This window comes from Manacus candei, unplaced genomic scaffold (assembly GCF_025592945.1).
Source record: "Manacus candei isolate 608988 ecotype Guabito, Panama unplaced genomic scaffold, ASM2559294v1 h1tg000112l, whole genome shotgun sequence".
Lineage (NCBI taxonomy): Eukaryota > Metazoa > Chordata > Aves > Passeriformes > Pipridae > Manacus > Manacus candei.
Window position 1 is genome coordinate 529,352 of NW_026138160.1, and position 24,531 is coordinate 553,882.

General features: G+C 52.0%; 4 protein-coding genes and 1 pseudogene across 5 annotated transcripts; 3 read left to right on the top strand and 2 right to left on the bottom strand.

Moving 5' to 3' along the window:
- Window positions 1–4,515: 4,515 nt before the first annotated feature.
- Window positions 4,516–5,007, top strand: LOC127461725 (feather keratin Cos1-2-like). Its single transcript, XM_051769770.1, has one exon. It carries the CDS (start codon window positions 4,702–4,704, stop codon window positions 5,005–5,007), a length of 306 nt encoding a protein of 101 aa, XP_051625730.1. The 5' UTR covers window positions 4,516–4,701.
- Window positions 5,008–8,211: 3,204 nt separating this feature from the next.
- LOC127461732 (feather keratin Cos1-2-like) lies at window positions 8,212–18,537 on the bottom strand. Of its 2 annotated transcripts, none has more exons than XM_051769780.1 (2): window positions 18,368–18,537; window positions 8,212–8,532 (listed from the first exon to the last, which is right to left on the bottom strand). In XM_051769780.1, exon 2 carries the CDS (start codon window positions 8,509–8,511, stop codon window positions 8,212–8,214), a length of 300 nt encoding a protein of 99 aa, XP_051625740.1. In that variant the 5' UTR covers window positions 8,512–8,532; window positions 18,368–18,537. The 2 variants fall into 2 exon arrangements, with proteins under 2 accessions (XP_051625740.1, XP_051625739.1); XM_051769779.1 differs by lacking the exon at window positions 18,368–18,537 and adding an exon at window positions 8,829–9,030.
- LOC127461748 (feather keratin Cos1-2-like) lies at window positions 14,235–14,540 on the top strand. The gene has a single exon (XM_051769799.1). It carries the CDS (start codon window positions 14,235–14,237, stop codon window positions 14,538–14,540), a length of 306 nt encoding a protein of 101 aa, XP_051625759.1.
- Window positions 17,722–18,236, bottom strand: LOC127461720 (feather keratin Cos1-2-like). Its single transcript, XM_051769764.1, has one exon. The coding sequence runs from the start codon at window positions 18,048–18,050 to the stop codon at window positions 17,745–17,747; it is 306 nt and encodes a 101-aa protein (XP_051625724.1). The 5' UTR covers window positions 18,051–18,236; the 3' UTR covers window positions 17,722–17,744.
- Window positions 18,538–22,258: 3,721 nt separating the features above from the next.
- On the top strand, window positions 22,259–22,985 carry LOC127461708 (feather keratin Cos1-2-like; annotated as a pseudogene).
- Window positions 22,986–24,531: the final 1,546 nt, after the last annotated feature.

A 24,531-nucleotide genomic window follows, 5' to 3' on the forward strand; every position in this document is an offset into this window, starting at 1 on the left:
TAGAAAGCCCTATGTGGGACTCTCTGTAGTGGTTTTCCTTTGTGCACTCTCCGGTGGACCTGGATGGAGACATCCCAGGCTACTCCACAACTGTTGCCATCAGGGAGACCACAACTCCAAACATTGGTAGCAGTGGAGATGGGAAACCACAGTGCCTCACATCATGACCTCTGCTCATCTTCTCAAAAACAAAACACAGTGGCAACAGCATCTGGATCAGGACAACCCCAGGCCGAGTCAGGGGACTTGGGTCTCAGTGGTGTCTTTCCTGATGCAGAACAGCCAGCCAGCAGGAGAAACACCTGGGTTGAGATGACAACAAGCCCAATGTCCCCGGGGTTGGGGCATGCAGGAAGCAGGTTTTGTTCTTCATGGGGGGGTGAAATGGAGCGGTTTGCGGATGGTGACATCTCGATTACAGGACATCCCTGAGAGGATCATGAACTCAGTGGTAGTCAGGAAGAAGGAGAAAATGACGGTTTGCTGTTTCTTGCTGAGGTAGAGATAACTTCCTTCACAGGTTTTGGGATGGGATTGTGTTTTGAATTTTTGCTCAAAACAGAGTTGATAATGCAGAGATGTTTCTGCTATTGCTAAGTTTGCAGAGAGCCAAGGCCTTTTCAGCTTGTCCTGCTGCCCCGCTGGCAAGGAAGTTGGGGGTACATGAGAGGCTGGGAGAAGACACAGCCAAGACAGGTGACCCAAAGTGATCCAAGGGATATTTCAGAGCATGTGGCACTATACTCAGTATATAAAGGTGTGGGAAGAAGGAGGAGGGGGGGACATTTGGAGACATGGTGGTTTTGTCTTCCCGAGCCACCATTCATCAGAATGGGGCCATGCTCTTCTGGAGATGGCTGAACACCTGCCTGCTCATGGGAAGCAGAGAATTAATTAATTCTTTGTCTTTCTTTGCTTCTGTACAAAGACTGTGCTTTCCCTATTAAACTGTCTTTATCTCAGCCCACAGATTTTCTAGCTTTTTCCCCTTCCAATTCTATCCTCAATCCTGTTGGTGGGGGAGTGAGTGAGTGGCTGTTAGGCCTTGGTTACTGGCTGGGGTTGATGTTTAGTTGCCAGCCAGCAGGCAAAACAAATGGTTTCCCTGGTGACAAGGAAGGTCTTCATCGCCTTGGATGCAGCAGTGGTGATGGACCAGATCTCCACATGGATAATCCAATGGGGAGGAACAAATGCAGGAAGGTCTGCAGGTACTGATTGCTCCACACAGTGACAAGGAGGAGGTCATACCCCACCAGGGTTAGAAGATCCATGGAGAAGAAAAGGCTCATTGCATGTGTGGTAATTCCTGGTTGCACTGACTTCTCCATTCCCTCACAATTACTTGTTCAATTCAATTGCCCACTGCTGATGGTAGCTACACAGTTACCGAATAAGGAAAATGCCTTCAAGTCCAACTGTAAACATAACACTGCCTACTCCACCACTACGCTTTGTTCCCTTGTGCCACATCTACACATTTTTTAAATCCCTTCCACGGGTGGTGACTCAACCCCCTACCCTGTTACATTACATGCACCATGCAGCAGACAGACTTGGACCCCCTTGGAGTACTGTCTCCAGGTCTGGGACCCCCAGCATAGCAGAGCCCCAACATAGGAAGGCTATGGACCTGCTGGAACCAGTCCAGAGAAGGCTGAGGAAGATGGTGAGAGGGCCAGAGCACCTCTGCTATGAAGGCAGGCTCAAATAGTTCAGGGTGTTCAGCCTGGGGAAGAGAAAGCTCTGGAGAGACCCTACGGCACATCCCAATACCTAAATGGGTCTGAAAGTAAAGCTGGAAAGGGACCCTTTACCAGGGCATGCAGTGATAAGATACAGGGGAATGGTTTAGACTGAAAGAAGGTAGTTTTAGATGAGATATTTACAGGGAGAACCTCTTTACTGTCAGGTGGTGAGGCACTGGAACACCACCTTTTCCTTTTCTCTGACTGAAGTCCAGATTCTCCTTGGGCCACTTTGAGCCCCCAGGGCACTTTTTCCAGGTGCCTGTCAGGTGCCTGAAGAGGGAAAAAATCTGCACTTACTGAGTTCAGGGTTGCAGTTTTGCTCTCTGTTCTGCACAGTCACTGCACACTGCAGACAGGGAGCTGCGTCAGCTTTTCCAAAACCCCAGTAAGATCACAGGTCTACAAATGTGCACAGACTTTATGTTGTCCTGCTTGTTTTCTGGATCAAACTCATCTATATATGTCTGGGGCCAATCAGGACAGACCAGCCAGGGAGTGCACAGGTTTTGCCTGTGATAGTTATGTTTCTTCATAGTGGCTCATATGGGCTATGTTTGGGAATGGTGCAAAACCAGTGTTGATAATACAGGGACATTTTAAGTGTTGCTGAGCTGACATCTTACACAGCGACACGGCTTTTCTGCTCCTGAGACTGCCCTGCCAGCAAGAAGGCTGGGGGTACAGAGGAAGTTGGGAGGGGACACAGGAGGGACAGCTGACCCCAGCTGAAACAGGGTATTCCAGACCATATTGTGTCCTGCTCTACAACAAAGCTGGGGCAGTGAAGTTCGTAGGGGCTGCCGTTGCTCAGGATGGGCTGAGCATCAGTCAGTAGGCAGTGAGGAATAGTTTTCTTTTGCATCACTAGTTTTTCTTGGGTTAATATTTCTTTCTTTTTGTTGTTCTTTTTCCTTTTTATTTTTTTCACCTTCCAATTGGTATCTAATTATTAAACTTTCTTTATATCAAATCATGGTGGTTTTTTTTTAATTTAGCCTTCCAATTCTCCCCCCATCACAGGAGGGGCTGTGTGGTGCTTTGCTGCCAGATAGGGTTAAACAACAGCAAGAGTGTGACCATGAGCCAAGGTCAGGATGAGGTTCCATGACAACAACCAAGGCTCAAGCAATTGCCAGCTGTGTTCCCAGAGATGAGACAGGTCCTAGGTCAAACTGTCAAAGTCCAGCTGAGAGCAGTGATATCCTGGCCAGATACAGGCACAAATCTGTCACAGCTGCAGACATTACTGAGTACTAGAACATAAGCTTGAAAGCTGCTCTGAGGGGAACTTGGCTCTGGCTGAAGCTTCCCAGCAGCACCATCTGGCAAAGAGCTCAGCAAGACCACCAAAGGGAAGGGGACAGCACTCTGCTGTGCTACCTCTATGCTGGGTGTGTCCATCCATCCTACATCTCACAGGAGAACAGCACCTGAACATCAGTCCCTTCTGTCCAGTACCCCTTTGCTGGGAGGTCTTGGCCCTGCCTCACTGAGCACCAGGCTGATGAGCTGTAGAAGTGCAACTGGTGTTGGCCTGGGAATGAGGAGCCTGTGTCCCATCCCAGTCACCAGCAACACTCCAGCATAAGGGGGTCTATTCAGGGATTATGGCCTGCAAAGGTGGGCAGGATTTTGTGGCCATCATTCTTGCAGATAAAGTAACAAATGGAGGGTGCAGGAGGCAAAGGCTGTGTTTTCATTCTCTGGGTAGTACTCTGCAGGGTCAAAGGCAGCACCATTCAGCTGCAGATGAGCAAATTCTGGCGAGTGCAACTATACTGCAGTGCTCAGGGACACATGACGGGAGAGTCCACTGCAGTGGCCTGCACATGCTCTCATGCTGAGGGTCCCATAAGACCAGACAGACACCCTTCTTCATGCACGTCTACAATAAACGTGGCAAAATTCTCTAAGCACTTATAAGACCAGGAAAACTGGGCACTGTGTTGAGGAGATACAGAGGACCACCCTGGCAGGGCAGGACTCCAGCACACCATGGAAGGACAGAGGACCCAGAGAGGGCACAGAGGGAGCATGACACGAAGGACCCAGTGCACTGATCTGAGAGTACACGTAGAGCAGCAATAGGGTCAACCCCCCAGTAGAACCCCACTTGAGTATAAGAGTGACCAGCACAGAGACAAGGTGGAAGCAAAAGACAAGGATGTGTCATGTCCCCTCCCATGGCAGTCCGTGGGCACGTGTACAAGAAGCACAAGAGCAGTGTCCATTTCCTGACAGCTTTGCCAAAGACAAGACCACAGGAATGACCTTGGGGCAAATCACCTGCCCTCAAGCCATGCCAACAGCCCTTCATCTAAAACTTCTTCCTCTAATGGCATCTTTCTGCCCTACAAATCCTGGAGCCACTCATCCTGGCACTTAGAGAGATGGTGCTTCATGTAGGAAAGCACTTGGCATGTACCAGGAAATGAAAAGGCAGCAGTGCAGGAAACCAGGACACAGCCCCTACCATTAGCTGGGATGGTTCACAACTGACATGAGCTGGTCAGAAAATTATGACTTGCACAAAGGTGCCTGTGGGCCTGAGGCAGTGCAGGACTGCTATAAAAGGCAGCCCAAGTCTCTGCTCTCGCATCCACTTCTCTCACCTCCTTCTCCTTGGGAATCAGGTGAGTGGGAAGCCTCTTCTCCTTCTCCTCCTGCTTCAAGACCACGTCCTTCCTCACTGCAGGTCTCAGCTGATATGGGCTGTGTTAGCCCAGGGCTGGGAGCTGCTTGTGCTGGGAGAGGGAAGGGGAGAGAAGGTGTTGTGCAGAGAGAGGCTGGGACTTGGCTGAGGAGGCTGCTGGGCTTTGGGCTGGGCAGTGTCATGTGGTGCAGGAGGTGCCTTGTCTGCAGGGGAGTTGGGTGCAGGGCTGCTTCTCATGTGTGTCTGCTTTGTGCTTCTCCCTGCCCTGTGTGCCAGGTGCCCCTGTGAGCCAGAGACATGTCGTGCTGCCAGCCCTGCAACCCTTGCTGCCAGCCCTGCGGCCCGACCCCGCTGGCCAACAGCTGCAATGAGTGCTGTGTCAGGCAGTGCCAGGACTCTGTCGTTGCCATCCAGCCCTCTGCTGTGGTGGTGACCCTGCCAGGGCCCATCCTCAGCTCCTTCCCACAGAACACCGTGGTGGGATCCTCCACCTCCGCTGCCGTTGGCAGCATCCTCAGCTGTGGTGGAGTGCCCATCAACTCCGGGGGCTTTGACCTCTCCTGCATCACCAACTGCTACCGTGGCAGATGTCCCCCCTGCTAAAGCTGCTGGCAACGTCCTGGGGCAAGAACCTCCAAGACCTCACAACATGATGCTGCACTGAAAACAGAACTTTGAGACACTCTATTTGGAGCTTCATGATGATGTTTCCTTTTCCCGCTCTTCCATCTCTTTCCTTTCTTGTCTGTTATCATCCCTCCCTCTACAAGGCAGGCAGATGGACACTCTGCAGGAGCTCCACTGCATCTTAGTGGCTGTTCCTGGGGCTCGTTGTGAGCCACCTCCTTTTCTTCCTTAAACTCAATAAATCTGTTGTGCATCCAAGCCTGGGCATCGAAATCCTCCTTTATTCTGTGGCAACTCTTGCAGTGTGCTCAGGGAAAATGTTGCACAAAACAGACCTTGGGAGTCCCTGTAGTGCATTTTACTTTGTGCCTTTTCTGTTGGAGCTGTCCAAAATATCCCTGACTGCTTGACGGACAAAGGCCATCAGGGAAACGCTGACCCCAAAGGCTATCAGGAGTGGAGAAGGCAAAGAACACTTCCTGGAGACAGCCCACAACCTTGTCTCCTCCTTCTCCTCCCCTCCATTCCATTGTCTGGAGTCCATGCCCAGCACACAGGAGCACAGGCAGATGAGATACGTACCTCCTGCAGTCCCTCAGCACAGGCAGGCAAAGCCTCTGTGCAGACATGCAGGGCTGAGGTAATTCACAGCTTGGGATTGGTACCAGCCACACTCAGGCTATGCAGTGATAAAGAACTTTTTACTGCATTTTTACAGATGACTTATGGCTTCAGTGTTAATTGAAAACATCCCTCCCATGTATGGATGTCTGTCATCAATGTCTTCCTGACTGAAACCTTTGACCAAAGCAATGCCCAAGAGCAGCAGCCAAAGAAAGACAGACCCTGGGGAACAAAGGTGATCTGTAATGGAAAGCCCACAGATCAAAGAGTCATAGAATGGTTTGGGCTAGAGTGGATCATATTTATCATCTAACCCCACCCATCTGTCAAGAGAAAGGATAGTTTCACCAGACCAAGCTGCTCCAAGCCCCATCCACCCTGCTCTGAACACTTGAAGGGATGGAGCATCCATAAGCTCTCCATGCACCCTATTCCAGCGCATGACCACCCTCACAGGGAAGAATTTCTTCCTAATATTTAATCTAAACTTACCATCTCTCAGTTTAACCCCATTCCCCTTTGTCGCACCGCTGCAGGCCCTTCTGCACAGCCCTGCCCTTCAGTCACCCATGGAATTCCCAGTGGAGAACACACATATCCATACTCAGGAGAAATGGGGATGTGCTTGGTTGATGTCCTATTTATGTCCTAGAACTGATCACCTAAAGAGACATACACTGGAGACAGAGAATAGCACAGGGGGACTCGAGGAAATGAACTTCTTCTCTAGAAGGCTTTTGCCACAACCAAGAGAAATGAGAATGACCAATGGGTGAGTCAGCAGGACCAATTAGACTTCTGTCTCAGGTGGCAGATGGAGGTACCCAGAGGAATGTATGGATTATCCAGCACTTGCAGAGGCCAGTTCTGCTGCACTTGGAAGGGCTCCATCCCGGCGTACCTGGGGTCCAATTTCCCAAGGCCAGAGTACAGCGTGGCTTGGATCCATTCTGGGCTGTGCCTTCCTGGGCTTAGTGTGAGTACTGGTCCACACAGTGGAAGTGCCCAGACTGGTCCTGTTCCCTGCAGAGCCCATGGTGGGGAGAAGAAATACTCCTCTGAGGGCACAGCCCTGCCCCTCAGTGTTCCCATGTGGTTGCCCATGGAGTGCAAGGTGTGTTGGAGGACAGATCTCCCATGGCCAGAGGCTCTTGGAAGACCAGGCACAGCCTGGCCAGGAAGTGAGAAGCACTGGGGTGTGAAGAGAGCTGGGGCTGGCCCTGCCTCAGAGCACTGGGTGAACCAGGGAAGATGAGTACGAGCAGGGTCATTCTCAGTGTTTGTGCTGGGATAGGGCTGGTGCCCGTCCTGTACCACTGAAGCTGCCCAGTGCCCAGTGAGATGGCCAAGGATGGTGTCTGTGCAGGAAAGCACAAGGGGAACTTCACATGGTCCATGGGGTGTTGTGTACCTGAGCCATTATTTTGAGCCCAGCTTTGCCTTCTGGAGTCCCTTTTTTTGCAGCCAGGCGACCACGGATAAGCAAGGGATGCCAGGATTTAGAGTTTTTCTTGGGGCTGAAGTCCAAGGTGTAAAAAGACGCCACTGAAAACCACAGGCAAACGTGAATTAATGAGGAAGCGAAAAGTCATTTGCTCCAATTCATGGTAGATGGACACCTGAAATAAATCCATGAGGAAACAAGGGATAATTGTGTTGCAGAGAGCCAAAGTGGCTGTGGGGTTGCTCTATGCATCATCTGCCCAGTTCCCCTCTGCCTGTGAGTGGAGGTGTGCTGGCCAGAAAGTGGCTCTTTGGGCACTGGGTGCTCAGCTGGAGCTGTGGTTGGCCCTGGGGGTGTTGGGTTCAAGGAATGGAGACTGCACTGCGTAGCCTGATCATGGCAGATACTGATCCCAACCGGAGAGTTGTCTCAGCCCTGGATGTCTGGAGAGCAGCTGGGCCCTGCCAGGGCCTGAAGGACTGTGAGAGGTATGGGTGTCATCTGCCATTGGCCATGTGTGCTGCTCATGGGCACTGGAAAGGGCAATGGAGAAGAGGAGAAGGAAGAAATGAAGTTGTGGGCTTTCCCCAGACGTTGTGGTTTGCCATCCTCACTGCTGCCACCCTTTGAGCCATGGTGTCCCTAAAGCCCTTTCACTGTGCAGTTAGCAGGGACAATTTTGACAGCTCTATCACAAAAATGCACAAAACAAAACCCATTGCAGTCTGCTTCCTCCACCTTTCTTCCCTGAATAGGCTGAAAGAGATGCACAGATTGAAAGAAGACTCTGAGGCTCAGGCTTGGATGCACAACAACTTTAATGAGTCTAAAGAAGCAAAGGAGGCGGCTCACAGAGAGCAAAAGGAACAGCCACTAAGATGCAGTGCAGCTCCTGCAGAGTGTCCATCTGCCTGCCCTGCAGAGGCAGAAAGGGCAACAGATCCCCCTTGGCTGGCCTGGGGAGACACAGAAAGCAAAGGAAAGAGATGGAAGAGTGGGAAAAGCAAATACTGTCCTGAAGCCCAAAACACAATCTCCCGGAGTTCTGTTTTCAGTCCAGCATTATGTTGTGAGGTCTTGGAGATTCTTGTCCCAGGATGTTGCCAGCAGCTTTAGCAGGGCCGACACCTGTAGCGGTTGGTGATGCAGGAGAGGTCAAAGCCCCCGGAGTTGATGGGCACTCCGTCACAGCTGAGGATGCTGCCAACGGCAGCGGAGGTGGAGGATCCCACCACGGTGTTCTGTGGGAAGGAGCTGAGGATGGGCCCGGGCAGGGTCACCACCACAGCAGAGGGCTGGATGGCAACGACAGAGTCCTGGCACTGCCTGACACAGCACTCATTGCAGCTGTTGGCCAGCGGGGTCGGGCCGCAGGGCTGGCAGCAAGGGTTGCAGGGCTGGCAGCACGACATGTCTCTGGCTCACAGGGGCACCTGGCACACAGGGCAGGGAGAAGCACAAAGCAGACACACATGAGAAGCAGCCCTGCACCCAACTCCCCTGCAGACAAGGCACCTCCTGCACCACATGACACTGCCCAGCCCAAAGCCCAGCAGCCTCCTCAGCCAAGTCCCAGCCTCTCTCTGCACAACACCTTCTCTCCCCTTCCCTCTCCCAGCACAAGCAGCTCCCAGCCCTGGGCTAACACAGCCCATATCAGCTGAGACCTGCAGTGAGGAAGGACGTGGTCTTGAAGCAGGAGGAGAAGGAGAAGAGGCTTCCCACTCACCTGATTCCCAAGGAGAAGGAGGTGAGAGAAGTGGATGCGAGAGCAGAGACTTGGGCTGCCTTTTATAGCAGTCCTGCACTGCCTCAGGCCCACAGGCACCTTTGTGCAAGTCATAATTTTCTGACCAGCTCATGTCAGTTGTGAACCATCCCAGCTAATGGTAGGGGCTGTGTCCTGGTTTCCTGCACTGCTGCCTTTTCATTTCCTGGTACATGCCAAGTGCTTTCCTACATGAAGCACCATCTCTCTAAGTGCCAGGATGAGTGGCTCCAGGATTTGTAGGGCAGAAAGATGCCATTAGAGGAAGAAGTTTTAGATGAAGGGCTGTTGGCATGGCTTGAGGGCAGGTGATTTGCCCCAAGGTCATTCCTGTGGTCTTGTCTTTGGCAAAGCTGTCAGGAAATGGACACTGCTCTTGTGCTTCTTGTACACGTGCCCACGGACTGCCATGGGAGGGGACATGACACATCCTTGTCTTTTGCTTCCACCTTGTCTCTGTGCTGGTCACTCTTATACTCAAGTGGGGTTCTGCTGGGGGGTTGACCCTATTGCTGCTCTACGTGTACTCTCAGATCAGTGCACTGGGTCCTTCGTGTCATGCTCCCTCTGTGCCCTCTCTGGGTCCTCTGTCCTTCCATGGTGTGCTGGAGTCCTGCCCTGCCAGGGTGGTCCTCTGTATCTCCTCAACACAGTGCCCAGTTTTCCTGGTCTTATAAGTGCTTAGAGAATTTTGCCACGTTTATTGTAGACGTGCATGAAGAAGGGTGTCTGTCTGGTCTTATGGGACCCTCAGCATGAGAGCATGTGCAGGCCACTGCAGTGGACTCTCCCGTCATGTGTCCCTGAGCACTGCAGTATAGTTGCACTCGCCAGAATTTGCTCATCTGCAGCTGAATGGTGCTGCCTTTGACCCTGCAGAGTACTACCCAGAGAATGAAAACACAGCCTTTGCCTCCTGCACCCTCCATTTGTTACTTTATCTGCAAGAATGATGGCCACAAAATCCTGCCCACCTTTGCAGGCCATAATCCCTGAATAGACCCCCTTATACTGGAGTGTTGCTGGTGACTGGGATGGGACACAGGCTCCTCATTCCCAGGCCAACACCAGTTGCACTTCTACAGCTCATCAGCCTGGTGCTCAGTGAGGCAGGGCCAAGACCTCCCAGCAAAGGGGTACTGGACAGAAGGGACTGATGTTCAGGTGCTGTTCTCCTGTGAGATGTAGGATGGATGGACACACCCAGCATAGAGGTAGCACAGCAGAGTGCTGTCCCCTTCCCTTTGGTGGTCTTGCTGAGCTCTTTGCCAGATGGTGCTGCTGGGAAGCTTCAGCCAGAGCCAAGTTCCCCTCAGAGCAGCTTTCAAGCTTATGTTCTAGTACTCAGTAATGTCTGCAGCTGTGACAGATTTGTGCCTGTATCTGGCCAGGATATCACTGCTCTCAGCTGGACTTTGACAGTTTGACCTAGGACCTGTCTCATCTCTGGGAACACAGCTGGCAATTGCTTGAGCCTTGGTTGTTGTCATGGAACCTCATCCTGACCTTGGCTCATGGTCACACTCTTGCTGTTGTTTAACCCTATCTGGCAGCAAAGCACCACACAGCCCCTCCTGTGATGGGGGGAGAATTGGAAGGCTAAATTAAAAAAAAACCACCATGATTTGATATAAAGAAAGTTTAATAATTAGATACCAATTGGAAGGTGAAAAAAATAAAAAGGAAAAAGAACAACAAAAAGAAAGAAATATTAACCCAAGAAAAACTAGTGATGCAAAAGAAAACTATTCCTCACTGCCTACTGACTGATGCTCAGCCCATCCTGAGCAACGGCAGCCCCTACGAACTTCACTGCCCCAGCTTTGTTGTAGAGCAGGACACAATATGGTCTGGAATACCCTGTTTCAGCTGGGGTCAGCTGTCCCTCCTGTGTCCCCTCCCAACTTCCTCTGTACCCCCAGCCTTCTTGCTGGCAGGGCAGTCTCAGGAGCAGAAAAGCCGTGTCGCTGTGTAAGATGTCAGCTCAGCAACACTTAAAATGTCCCTGTATTATCAACACTGGTTTTGCACCATTCCCAAACATAGCCCATATGAGCCACTATGAAGAAACATAACTATCACAGGCAAAACCTGTGCACTCCCTGGCTGGTCTGTCCTGATTGGCCCCAGACATATATAGATGAGTTTGATCCAGAAAACAAGCAGGACAACATAAAGTCTGTGCACATTTGTAGACCTGTGATCTTACTGGGGTTTTGGAAAAGCTGACGCAGCTCCCTGTCTGCAGTGTGCAGTGACTGTGCAGAACAGAGAGCAAAACTGCAACCCTGAACTCAGTAAGTGCAGATTTTTTCCCTCTTCAGGCACCTGACAGGCACCTGGAAAAAGTGCCCTGGGGGCTCAAAGTGGCCCAAGGAGAATCTGGACTTCAGTCAGAGAAAAGGAAAAGGTGGTGTTCCAGTGCCTCACCACCTGACAGTAAAGAGGTTCTCCCTGTAAATATCTCATCTAAAACTACCTTCTTTCAGTCTAAACCATTCCCCTGTATCTTATCACTGCATGCCCTGGTAAAGGGTCCCTTTCCAGCTTTACTTTCAGACCCATTTAGGTATTGGGATGTGCCGTAGGGTCTCTCCAGAGCTTTCTCTTCCCCAGGCTCAACACCCTGAACTATTTGAGCCTGCCTTCATAGCAGAGGTGCTCTGGCCCTCTCACCATCTTCCTCAGCCTTCTCTGGACTGGTTCCAGCAGGTCCATAGCCTTCCTACGTTGGGGCTCTGCTATGCTGGGGGTCCCAGACCTGGAGACAGTACTCCAAGGGGGTCCAAGTCTGTCTGCTGCATGGTGCATGTAATGTAACAGGGTAGGGGGTTGAGTCACCACCCGTGGAAGGGATTTAAAAAATGTGTAGATGTGGCACAAGGGAACAAAGCGTAGTGGTGGAGTAGGCAGTGTTATGTTTACAGTTGGACTTGAAGGCATTTTCCTTATTCGGTAACTGTGTAGCTACCATCAGCAGTGGGCAATTGAATTGAACAAGTAATTGTGAGGGAATGGAGAAGTCAGTGCAACCAGGAATTACCACACGTGCAATGAGCCTTTTCTTCTCCATGGATCTTCTAACCCTGGTGGGGTATGACCTCCTCCTTGTCACTGTGTGGAGCAATCAGTACCTGCAGACCTTCCTGCATTTGTTCCTCCCCATTGGATTATCCATGTGGAGATCTGGTCCATCACCACTGCTGCATCCAAGGCGATGAAGACCTTCCTTGTCACCAGGGAAACCATTTGTTTTGCCTGCTGGCTGGCAACTAAACATCAACCCCAGCCAGTAACCAAGGCCTAACAGCCACTCACTCACTCCCCCACCAACAGGATTGAGGATAGAATTGGAAGGGGGGAAAGCTAGAAAATCTGTGGGCTGAGAAAAAGACAGTTTAATAGGGAAAGTACAGTCTTTGTACAGAAGCAAAGAAAGACAAAGAATTAATTAATTCTCTGCTTCCCATGAGCAGGCAGGTGTTCAGCCATCTCCAGAAGAGCATGGCCCCATTCTGATGAATGGTGGCTCGGGAAGACAAAACCACCATGTCTCCAAATGTCCCCCCCTCCTCCTTCTTCCCACACCTTTATATACTGAGTATAGTGCCACATGCTCTGAAATATCCCTTGGATCACTTTGGGTCACCTGTCTTGGCTGTGTCTTCTCCCAGCCTCCCATGTACCCCCAACTTCCTTGCCAGCGGGGCAGCAGGACAAGCTGAAAAGGCCTTGGCTCTCTGCAAACTTAGCAATAGCAGAAACATCTCTGCATTATCAACTCTGTTTTGAGCAAAAATTCAAAACACAATCCCATCCCAAAACCTGTGAAGGAAGTTATCTCTACCTCAGCAAGAAACAGCAAACCGTCATTTTCTCCTTCTTCCTGACTACCACTGAGTTCATGATCCTCTCAGGGATGTCCTGTAATCGAGATGTCACCATCCGCAAACCGCTCCATTTCACCCCCCCATGAAGAACAAAACCTGCTTCCTGCATGCCCCAACCCCAGGGACATTGGGCTTGTCATCTCAACCCAGGTGTTTCTCCTGCTGGCTGGTTGTTCTGCATCAGGAAAGACACCACTGAGACCCAAGTCCCCTGACTCGGCCTGGGGTTGTCCTGATCCAGATGCTGTTGCCACTGTGTTTTGTTTTTGAGAAGATGAGCAGAGGTCATGATGTGAGGCACTGTGGTTTCCCATCTCCACTGCTACCAATGTTTGGAGTTGTGGTCTCCCTGATGGCAACAGTTGTGGAGTAGCCTGGGATGTCTCCATCCAGGTCCACCGGAGAGTGCACAAAGGAAAACCACTACAGAGTCCCACATAGGGCTTTCTATAACTTTGTCCCAAAGGAGATTGGGAGAGTTGCCACAGAATGGCAAGGAGGATACAGGGCCCCAGGCTTGCATGTACAACAACTTTAATCAGTCTAAGGAAGAGAAGGAGGTGGCACAGAGAGCCCCAGGAGCAGCTATTAATATGCAGTGGAGCTCATGCAGGGTGTCCATCTGCCTGCCCTGCAGAGGGAGGGAGGGTGACAGATCAACATGGCAGTTGCTGAGGAGACACAGACAGCAGATCTAAGAGAGAGAGGATGGTGGAAGAAGGCAAAACCCTCCAGAATCTCTGTCTGTCCCCTCACACGGCAATCCTTGGGCATGCAGGAAAGAAGCCCAGGAGCAGTGCCCATTTCCTGACAACTTTGCCACAAATCAACCACTCAAAGATGACCCAAGTGAACATCACCAGCCCACACTAGATGTGTCACCAACCCTTGATCAGAGTCTTCTGCCTGTGCTGACGTCTTTCTGACCTGCAAATCCTTGGGCCTCTTATCCCAACATTTCCAGAAGCTTTCATATAGGAAGGCATGCAGAATTAGGCAGGAAATGAAAAGGTAGCAGTGCAGGAAACCAGGACACAGCCCCTACCATTAGCTGGGATGGTTCACAACTGACATGAGCTGGTCAGAAAATTATGACTTGCACAAAGGTGCCTGTGGGCCTGAGGCAGGGCAGGACTGCTATAAAAGGCAGCCCAAGTCTCTGCTCTCGCATCCACTTCTCTCACCTCCTTCTCCTTGGGAATCAGGTGAGTGGGAAAGCCCTTCTTCTTCTGCTTCAGCTGATATGGGCTGTGCTAGCCCAGGGCTGGGAGCTGCTTGTGCTGGGAGAGAGAAGGGGAGAGAAGGTGTTGTGCAGAAAGAGGCTGGGACTTGGCTGCTGGGCTTTGGGCTGGGCAGTGTCATGTGGTGCAGGAGGTGCCTTGTCTGCAGGGGAGTTGGGTGCAGGGCTGCTTCTCATGTGTGTCTGCTTTGTGCTTCTCCCTGCCCTGTGTGCCAGGTGCCCCTGTGAGCCAGAGACATGTCGTGCTGCCAGCCCTGCAACCCTTGCTGCCAGCCCTGCGGCCCGACCCCGCTGGCCAACAGCTGCAATGAGTGCTGTGTCAGGCAGTGTCAGAGCTCCACTGTTGCCATCCAGCCCTCTGCTGTGGTGGTGACCCTGCCCGGGCCCATCCTCAGCTCCTTCCCACAGAACACCGTGGTGGGATCCTCCACCTCCGCTGCCGTTGGCAGCATCCTCAGCTGTGGTGGAGTGCCCATCAACTCCGGGGGCTTTGACCTCTCCTGCATCACCAACTGCTACCGTGGCAGATGTCCCCCCTGCTAAAGCTGCTGGCAACGTCCTGGGGCAAGAACCTCCAAGACCTCACAACGTGATGCTGGACTGAAAACAGAACTCCGGGAGATTGTGTTTCGGGCTTCAGGACAGTATTTGCTTTTCCCGCTCTTCCATCTCTTTCCTTTGCTTTCTGTGTCTCCCCAGGCCAGCCAAGGGGGATCTGTTGCCCTTTCTGCCTCTGCAGGGCAGGCAGATGGACACTCTGCAGGAGCTGCACTGCATCTTAGTGGCTGTTCCTTTTGCTCTCTGTGAGCCACCTCCTTTGCTTCTTTAGACTCATTAAAGTTGTTGTGCATCCAAGCCTGAGCCTCAGAGTCTTCTTTCAATCTGTGCATCTCTTTCAGCCTATTCAGGGAAGAAAGGTGGAGGAAGCAGACTGCAATGGGTTTTGTTTTGTGCATTTTTGTGATAGAGCTGTCAAAATTGTCCCTGCTAACTGCACAGTGAAAGGGCTTTAGGGACACCATGGCTCAAAGGGTGGCAGCAGTGAGGATGGCAAACCACAATGTCTGGGGAAAGCCCACAACTTCATTTCTTCCTTCTCCTCTTCTCCATTGCCCTTTCCAGTGCCCATGAGCAGCACACATGGCCAATGGCAGATGACACCCATACCTCTCACAGTCCTTCAGGCCCTGGCAGGGCCCAGCTGCTCTCCAGACATCCAGGGCTGAGACAACTCTCCGGCTGGGATCAGTATCTGCCATGATCAGGCTACGCAGTGCAGTCTCCATTCCTTGAACCCAACACCCCCAGGGCCAACCACAGCTCCAGCTGAGCACCCAGTGCCCAAAGAGCCACTTTCTGGCCAGCACACCTCCACTCACAGGCAGAGGGGAACTGGGCAGATGATGCATAGAGCAACCCCACAGCCACTTTGGCTCTCTGCAACACAATTATCCCTTGTTTCCTCATGGATTTATTTCAGGTGTCCATCTACCATGAATTGGAGCAAATGACTTTTCGCTTCCTCATTAATTCACGTTTGCCTGTGGTTTTCAGTGGCGTCTTTTTACACCTTGGACTTCAGCCCCAAGAAAAACTCTAAATCCTGGCATCCCTTGCTTATCCGTGGTCACCTGGCTGCAAAAAAAGGGACTCCAGAAGGCAAAGCTGGGCTCAAAATAATGGCTCAGGCACACAACACCCCATGGACCATGTGAAGTTCCCCTTGTGCTTTCCTGCACAGACACCATCCTTGGCCATCTCACTGGGCACTGGGCAGCTTCAGTGGTACAGGACGGGCACCAGCCCTATCCCAGCACAAACACTGAGAATGACCCTGCTCGTACTCATCTTCCCTGGTTCACCCAGTGCTCTGAGGCAGGGCCAGCCCCAGCTCTCTTCACACCCCAGTGCTTCTCACTTCCTGGCCAGGCTGTGCCTGGTCTTCCAAGAGCCTCTGGCCATGGGAGATCTGTCCTCCAACACACCTTGCACTCCATGGGCAACCACATGGGAACACTGAGGGGCAGGGCTGTGCCCTCAGAGGAGTATTTCTTCTCCCCACCATGGGCTCTGCAGGGAACAGGACCAGTCTGGGCACTTCCACTGTGTGGACCAGTACTCACACTAAGCCCAGGAAGGCACAGCCCAGAATGGATCCAAGCCACGCTGTACTCTGGCCTTGGGAAATTGGACCCCAGGTACGCCGGGATGGAGCCCTTCCAAGTGCAGCAGAACTGGCCTCTGCAAGTGCTGGATAATCCATACATTCCTCTGGGTACCTCCATCTGCCACCTGAGACAGAAGTCTAATTGGTCCTGCTGACTCACCCATTGGTCATTCTCATTTCTCTTGGTTGTGGCAAAAGCCTTCTAGAGAAGAAGTTCATTTCCTCGAGTCCCCCTGTGCTATTCTCTGTCTCCAGTGTATGTCCCTTTAGGTGATCAGTTCTAGGACATAAATAGGACATCAGCCAAGCACATCCCCATTTCTCCTGAGTATGGATATGTGTGTTCTCCACTGGGAATTCCATGGGTGACTGAAGGGCAGGGCTGTGCAGAAGGGCCTGCAGCGGTGCGACAAAGGGGAATGGGGTTAAACTGAGAGATGGTAAGTTTAGATTAAATATTAGGAAGAAATTCTTCCCTGTGAGGGTGGTCATGCGCTGGAATAGGGTGCATGGAGAGCTTATGGATGCTCCATCCCTTCAAGTGTTCAGAGCAGGGTGGATGGGGCTTGGAGCAGCTTGGTCTGGTGAAACTATCCTTTCTCTTGACAGATGGGTGGGGTTAGATGATAAATATGATCCACTCTAGCCCAAACCATTCTATGACTCTTTGATCTGTGGGCTTTCCATTACAGATCACCTTTGTTCCCCAGGGTCTGTCTTTCTTTGGCTGCTGCTCTTGGGCATTGCTTTGGTCAAAGGTTTCAGTCAGGAAGACATTGATGACAGACATCCATACATGGGAGGGATGTTTTCAATTAACACTGAAGCCATAAGTCATCTGTAAAAATGCAGTAAAAAGTTCTTTATCACTGCATAGCCGGAGTGTGGCTGGTACCAATCCCAAGCTGTGAATTACCTCAGCCCTGCATGTCTGCACAGAGGCTTTGCCTGCCTGTGCTGAGGGACTGCAGGAGGTACGTATCTCATCTGCCTGTGCTCCTGTGTGCTGGGCATGGACTCCAGACAATGGAATGGAGGGGAGGAGAAGGAGGAGACAAGGTTGTGGGCTGTCTCCAGGAAGTGTTCTTTGCCTTCTCCACTCCTGATAGCCTTTGGGGTCAGCGTTTCCCTGATGGCCTTTGTCCGTCAAGCAGTCAGGGATATTTTGGACAGCTCCAACAGAAAAGGCACAAAGTAAAATGCACTACAGGGACTCCCAAGGTCTGTTTTGTGCAACATTTTCCCTGAGCACACTGCAAGAGTTGCCACAGAATAAAGGAGGATTTCGATGCCCAGGCTTGGATGCACAACAGATTTATTGAGTTTAAGGAAGAAAAGGAGGTGGCTCACAACGAGCCCCAGGAACAGCCACTAAGATGCAGTGGAGCTCCTGCAGGTTGTCCACCTGCCTGCCTTGTAGAGGGAGGGATGATAACAGACAAGAAAGGAAAGAGATGGAAGAGCGGGAAAAGGAAACATCATCATGAAGCTCCAAATAGAGTGTCTCAAAGTTCTGTTTTCAGTGCAGCATCATGTTGTGAGGTCTTGGAGGTTCTTGCCCCAGGACGTTGCCAGCAGCTTTAGCAGGGGGGACATCTGCCACGGTAGCAGTTGGTGATGCAGGAGAGGTCAAAGCCCCCGGAGTTGATGGGCACTCCACCACAGCTGAGGATGCTGCCAACGGCAGCGGAGGTGGAGGATCCCACCACGGTGTTCTGTGGGAAGGAGCTGAGGATGGGCCCGGGCAGGGTCACCACCACAGCAGAGGGCTGGATGGCAACAGTGGAGCTCTGACACTGCCTGACACAGCACTCATTGCAGCTGTTGGCCAGCGGGGTCGGGCCGCAGGGCTGGCAGCAAGGGTTGCAGGGCTGGCAGCACGACATGTCTCTGGCTCACAGGGGCACCTGGCACACAGGGCAGGGAGAAGCACAAAGCAGACACACATGAGAAGCAGCCCTGCACCCAACTCCCCTGCAGACAAGGCACCTCCTGCACCACATGACACTGCCCAGCCCAAAGCCCAGCAGCCTCCTCAGCCAAGTCCCAGCCTCTCTCTGCACAACACCTTCTCTCCCCTTCCCTCTCCCAGCACAAGCAGCTCCCAGCCCTGGGCTAACACAGCCCATATCAGCTGAGACCTGCAGTGAGGAAGGACGTGGTCTTGAAGCAGGAGGAGAAGGAGAAGAGGCTTCCCACTCACCTGATTCCCAAGGAGAAGGAGGTGAGAGAAGTGGATGCGAGAGCAGAGACTTGGGCTGCCTTTTATAGCAGTCCTGCACTGCCTCAGGCCCACAGGCACCTTTGTGCAAGTCATAATTTTCTGACCAGCTCATGTCAGTTGTGAACCATCCCAGCTAATGGTAGGGGCTGTGTCCTGGTTTCCTGCACTGCTGCCTTTTCATTTCCTGGTACATGCCAAGTGCTTTCCTACATGAAGCACCATCTCTCTAAGTGCCAGGATGAGTGGCTCCAGGATTTGTAGGGCAGAAAGATGCCATTAGAGGAAGAAGTTTTAGATGAAGGGCCGTTGCCATGGCTTGAGGGCAGGTGATTTGCCCCAAGGCCATTCCTGTGGTCTTGTCTTTGGCAAAGCTGTCAGGAAATGGACACTGCTCTTGTGCTTCTTGTACACGTGCCCACGGACTGCCATGGGAGGGGACATGACACATCCTTGTCTTTTGCTTCCACCTTGTCTCTGTGCTGGTCACTCTTATACTCAAGTGGGGTTCTGCTGGGGGGTTGACCCTATTGCTGCTCTACGTGTACTCTCAGATCAGTGCACTGGGTCCTTCGTGTCATGCTCCCTCTGTGCCCTCTCCAGGTCCTCTGTCCTTCCAAGGTGCGCTGGAGTCCTGCCCTGCCAGGGTGATCCTCTGCATCTCCTCTGCAGAGCCTTGATGTTTAGTGGCTCCAGGCCAGTGATGAGCAGCCCAGTTTCAGAGCCTGCTCTTTGCTCTGGCTGAGATGGAGACTTGGTGAGTAGAGCAGGAAGGTGCTGGATGACAAGGTCTTGGACTCCCTAGGGAGGAAAGAGGAGGGCCATGACATGCAAGCCCAAGAGCTGGGAGACTGGTCATTGCTGGGACTGAGGGCACTGGGATTTGGTATCCATGGCCAAGTGCTCTGACCTTTCCACGAGCACAGCCTCTCATTACTGGTCAAAGGTGCTGCCCTCCTGTAGGAACTGAAGAGCCGTGCCTGGTCTCTCTTCCATGTGGAGAGTCAATTGGTCTGTGCATGGGATGAGGAAGAAAGGCCATGCCCACCACCTTCCTTTACTTCTCTGGGAAGGGATCAGAGTGTTTTCTCCAAATTTGCATCTTTTGGCCTGTCTGTTAGGGTGAGGCAGCATTGTCTCAGGAATGCATCAAACCCCAAAGGGACAGCTTTCCATCCATTCCCTCGTCAGGCTGGTTCCCCCAAACATAAAGCAACAGCTGTGAGTCCTTCCCTTGACAATATGGCAAACAAATGTCATGTTTTCATGAATGAATTATTTTCTGTGGAGGAATGCTCGGCTCAGTGGTTGTCCCAGCAGAGCTCAGCTCCTTTGGGCACAGACAATGGTAGCTCTCAACCAGCCTTCTCGCCCCTCCCCAATCTCACATGAGGAAATCTCCAGCCATGGTCTACCTTGTAGAGGGTCACCGGATTTATTTAGTTTGGAAAAAAGGAGATTCAGGGGAGACCTTATCACTCTTTATCATTTTCTGGAAACAGGTTGTAGCGAGGTGGCTGTTGTGTCTTCTCCCAAGTAACAAGGGACAGGACAGGAGGAAATGGCCTAAAGTTGTACCCAGGGAAGTTAAGATTGGATCTTAGGAAAAATTTCTGCTCTGAAAATCTTTGAAAGCTTAGATGTGGCACGAGGGAACAGGGGTTAGTGGTGGAGTGGGCAGTGTTCAGCTTACAATTGGACTCCACGATCCTAAAAGCATTTTCCTCCTTCTGTGATTGTGCAGCTACCAGCAGCAGTGGGCATTTGAATTGAACAAGTAATTGTGAGGGAATGGAGAAGTCAGTGCAACCAGGAATTACCACACATGCAATGAGCCTTTTCTTCTCCATGGATCTTCTAACCCTGGTGGGGTATGACCTCCTCCTTGTCACTGTGTGGAGCAATCAGTACCTGCAGACCTTCCTGCATTTGTTCCTCCCCATTGGATTATCCATGTGGAGATCTGGTCCATCACCACTGCTGCATCCAAGGCGATGAAGACCTTCCTTGTCACCAGGGAAACCATTTGTTTTGCCTGCTGGCTGGCAACTAAACATCAACCCCAGCCAGTAACCAAGGCCTAACAGCCACTCACTCACTCCCCCACCAACAGGATTGAGGATAGAATTGGAAGGGGGGGAAGCTAGAAAATCTGTGGGCTGAGATAAAGACAGTTTAATAGGGAAAGCACAGTCTTTGTACAGAAGCAAAGAAAGACAAAGAATTAATTAATTCTCTGCTTCCCATGAGCAGGCAGGTGTTCAGCCATCTCCAGAAGAGCATGGCCCCATTCTGATGAATGGTGGCTCGGGAAGACAAAACCACCATGTCTCCAAATGTCCCCCCCTCCTCCTTCTTCCCACACCTTTATATACTGAGTATAGTGCCACATGCTCTGAAATATCCCTTGGATCACTTTGGGTCACCTGTCTTGGCTGTGTCTTCTCCCAGCCTCCCATGTACCCCCAACTTCCTTGCCAGCGGGGCAGCAGGACAAGCTGAAAAGGCCTTGGCTCTCTGCAAACTTAGCAATAGCAGAAACATCTCTGCATTATCAACTCTGTTTTGAGCAAAAATTCAAAACACAATCCCATCCCAAAACCTGTGAAGGAAGTTATCTCTACCTCAGCAAGAAACAGCAAACCGTCATTTTCTCCTTCTTCCTGACTACCACTGAGTTCATGATCCTCTCAGGGATGTCCTGTAATCGAGATGTCACCATCCGCAAACCGCTCCATTTCACCCCCCCATGAAGAACAAAACCTGCTTCCTGCATGCCCCAACCCCGGGGACATTGGGCTTGTTGTCATCTCAACCCAGGTGTTTCTCCTGCTGGCTGGCTGTTCTGCATCAGGAAAGACACCACTGAGACCCAAGTCCCCTGGCTTGGCCGGTGCTTATCCTGATCCAGCCGCTGCTGCCACCGGATTGTGTTTTTCAAAAGATGACCAGAGAGCTGGAGAACCTGTGCTGTGAGGAAAGGCTGAAGGAGTGTGGTCTTTTCTCCCTGGAGAACAGGAGACTTGGGGAGGACCTCTTCCCAGTATTTTAGTACTTCAGTGGGGTCTGCCAAGAGGAGCGAGACTTTCTCAGAACAAGGACCCACGTGCAGGGCTTGTCTGTGGGGGTCACAGGCACAGTGAAGAGGAACTGGAGATGATTTGGGTGCTGGCAACAGACACCAGTGCTCGGGCAGCCGGTCTCACTAGCTGAAGGTGAAAGGGAAGACTTGGTCTCTGGACACCGCAAGATGCAGAAAAAGTTGCCACAAAACAAAGGAGGATTCATAGGCCCAGGCTTGGAGGAACAACAAATGTAATGAATGAGATTAAGGAAGAGAAGGAGGCGGCACAGAGAGCCCCAGGAACAGCCATTAAAAGACAGAGGGACTCATGCAGGGTATCTATCTGCCTGCCCTGCAGAGGGAGGGACGGTGACAGGTCCCCACGAGGGTGGCTGGGAAGACACAGAAAGGAGATGTAAGAGTGAGAGGATGGTGAAAGAAGGAAAAAAGATCCAGAAACTTTGTAATGTCCCCAAACATGGCAGTTCTTGGGCATGCAGGAAAGAAGCAAAAGAGTGGTGCCCATTTCCTGACACCTTTGCCACAAACAAGAGCACAGGAACAACCCAGGGGAACATCACCTGCCCACACGGAATGCCAACAGCCCTTGATCTGAGTCTTCTGCCTGTGCTGACGTCTTTCTGCCCAAGAAGTCTTTGTGCCTCCTATTCTGGCACTTCCAGAAGCTTTCATATAGGAGGGCAAGTGGAATTAGGCAGGAAATGAAAAGGCAGCAGTGCAGGAAACCAGGACACAGCCCCTACCATTAGCTGGGATGGTTCACAACTGACATGAGCTGGTCAGAAAATTATGACTTGCACAAAGGTGCCTGTGGGCCTGAGGCAGTGCAGGACTGCTATAAAAGGCAGCCCAAGTCTCTGCTCTCGCATCCACTTCTCTCACCTCCTTCTCCTTGGGAATCAGGTGAGTGGGAAGCCTCTTCTCCTTCTCCTCCTGCTTCAAGACCACGTCCTTCCTCACTGCAGGTCTCAACTGATATGTTAGCCCTGTGTTAGCCCAGGGCTGAGAGCTGCTTGTGCTGGGAGAGGGAAGGGGAGAGAAGGTGTTGTGCAGAGAGAGGCTGGGACTTGGTTGCTGGGCTTTGGGCTGGGCAGTGTCATGTGGTGCAGGAGGTGCCTTGTCTGCAGGGGAGTTGGGTGCAGGGCTGCTTCTCATGTGTGTCTGCTTTGTGCTTCTCCCTGCCCTGTGTGCCAGGTGCCCCTGTGAGCCAGAGACATGTCGTGCTGCCAGCCCTGCAACCCTTGCTGCCAGCCCTGCGGCCCGACCCCGCTGGCCAACAGCTGCAATGAGTGCTGTGTCAGGCAGTGCCAGGACTCTGTCGTTGCCATCCAGCCCTCTGCTGTGGTGGTGACCCTGCCCGGGCCCATCCTCAGCTCCTTCCCACAGAACACCGTGGTGGGATCCTCCACCTCCGCTGCCGTTGGCAGCATCCTCAGCTCTGACGGAGTGCCCATCAACTCCGGGGGCTTTGACCTCTCCTGCATCACCAACCGCTACAGGTGTCGGCCCTGCTAAAGCTGCTGGCAACGTCCTGGGGCAAGAACCTCCAAGACCTCACAACGTGATGCTGGACTGAAAACAGAACTCCGGGAGATTGTGTTTCGGGCTTCAGGACAGTATTTGCTTTTCCCACTCTTCCATCTCTTTCCTTTGCTTTCTGTGTCTCCCCAGGCCAGCCAAGGGGGATCTGTTGCCCTTTCTGCCTCTGCAGGGCAGGCAGATGGACACTCTGCAGGAGCTGCACTGCATCTTAGTGGCTGTTCCTTTTGCTCTCTGTGAGCCACCTCCTTTGCTTCTTTAGACTCATTAAAGTTGTTGTGCATCCAAGCCTGAGCCTCAGAGTCTTCTTTCAATCTGTGCATCTCTTTCAGCCTTTTCAGGGAAGAAAGGTGGAGGAAGCAGACTGCAATGGGTTTTGTTTTGTGCATTTTTGTGATAGAGCTGTCAAAATTGTCCCTGCTAACTGCACAGTGAAAGGGCTTTAGGGACACCATGGCTCAAAGGGTGGCAGCAGTGAGGATGGCAAACCACAATGTCTGGGGAAAGCCCACAACTTCATTTCTTCCTTCTCCTCTTCTCCATTGCCCTTTCCAGTGCCCATGAGCAGCACACATGGCCAATGGCAGATGACACCCATACCTCTCACAGTCCTTCAGGCCCTGGCAGGGCCCAGCTGCTCTCCAGACATCCAGGGCTGAGACAACTCTCCGGCTGGGATCAGTATCTGCCATGATCAGGCTACGCAGTGCAGTCTCCATTCCTTGAACCCAACACCCCCAGGGCCAACCACAGCTCCAGCTGAGCACCCAGTGCCCAAAGAGCCACTTTCTGGCCAGCACACCTCCACTCACAGGCAGAGGGGAACTGGGCAGATGATGCATAGAGCAACCCCACAGCCACTTTGGCTCTCTGCAACACAATTATCCCTTGTTTCCTCATGGATTTATTTCAGGTGTCCATCTACCATGAATTGGAGCAAATGACTTTTCGCTTCCTCATTAATTCACGTTTGCCTGTGGTTTTCAGTGGCGTCTTTTTACACCTTGGACTTCAGCCCCAAGAAAAACTCTAAATCCTGGCATCCCTTGCTTATCCGTGGTCGCCTGGCTGCAAAAAAAGGGACTCCAGAAGGCAAAGCTGGGCTCAAAATAATGGCTCAGGCACACAACACCCCATGGACCATGTGAAGTTCCCCTTGTGCTTTCCTGCACAGACACCATCCTTGGCCATCTCACTGGGCACTGGGCAGCTTCAGTGGTACAGGACGGGCACCAGCCCTATCCCAGCACAAACACTGAGAATGACCCTGCTCGTACTCATCTTCCCTGGCTCACCCAGTGCTCTGAGGCAGGGCCAGCCCCAGCTCTCTTCACACCCCAGTGCTTCTCACTTCCTGGCCAGGCTGTGCCTGGTCTTCCAAGAGCCTCTGGCCATGGGAGATCTGTCCTCCAACACACCTTGCACTCCATGGGCAACCACATGGGAACACTGAGGGGCAGGGCTGTGCCCTCAGAGGAGTATTTCTTCTCCCCACCATGGGCTCTGCAGGGAACAGGACCAG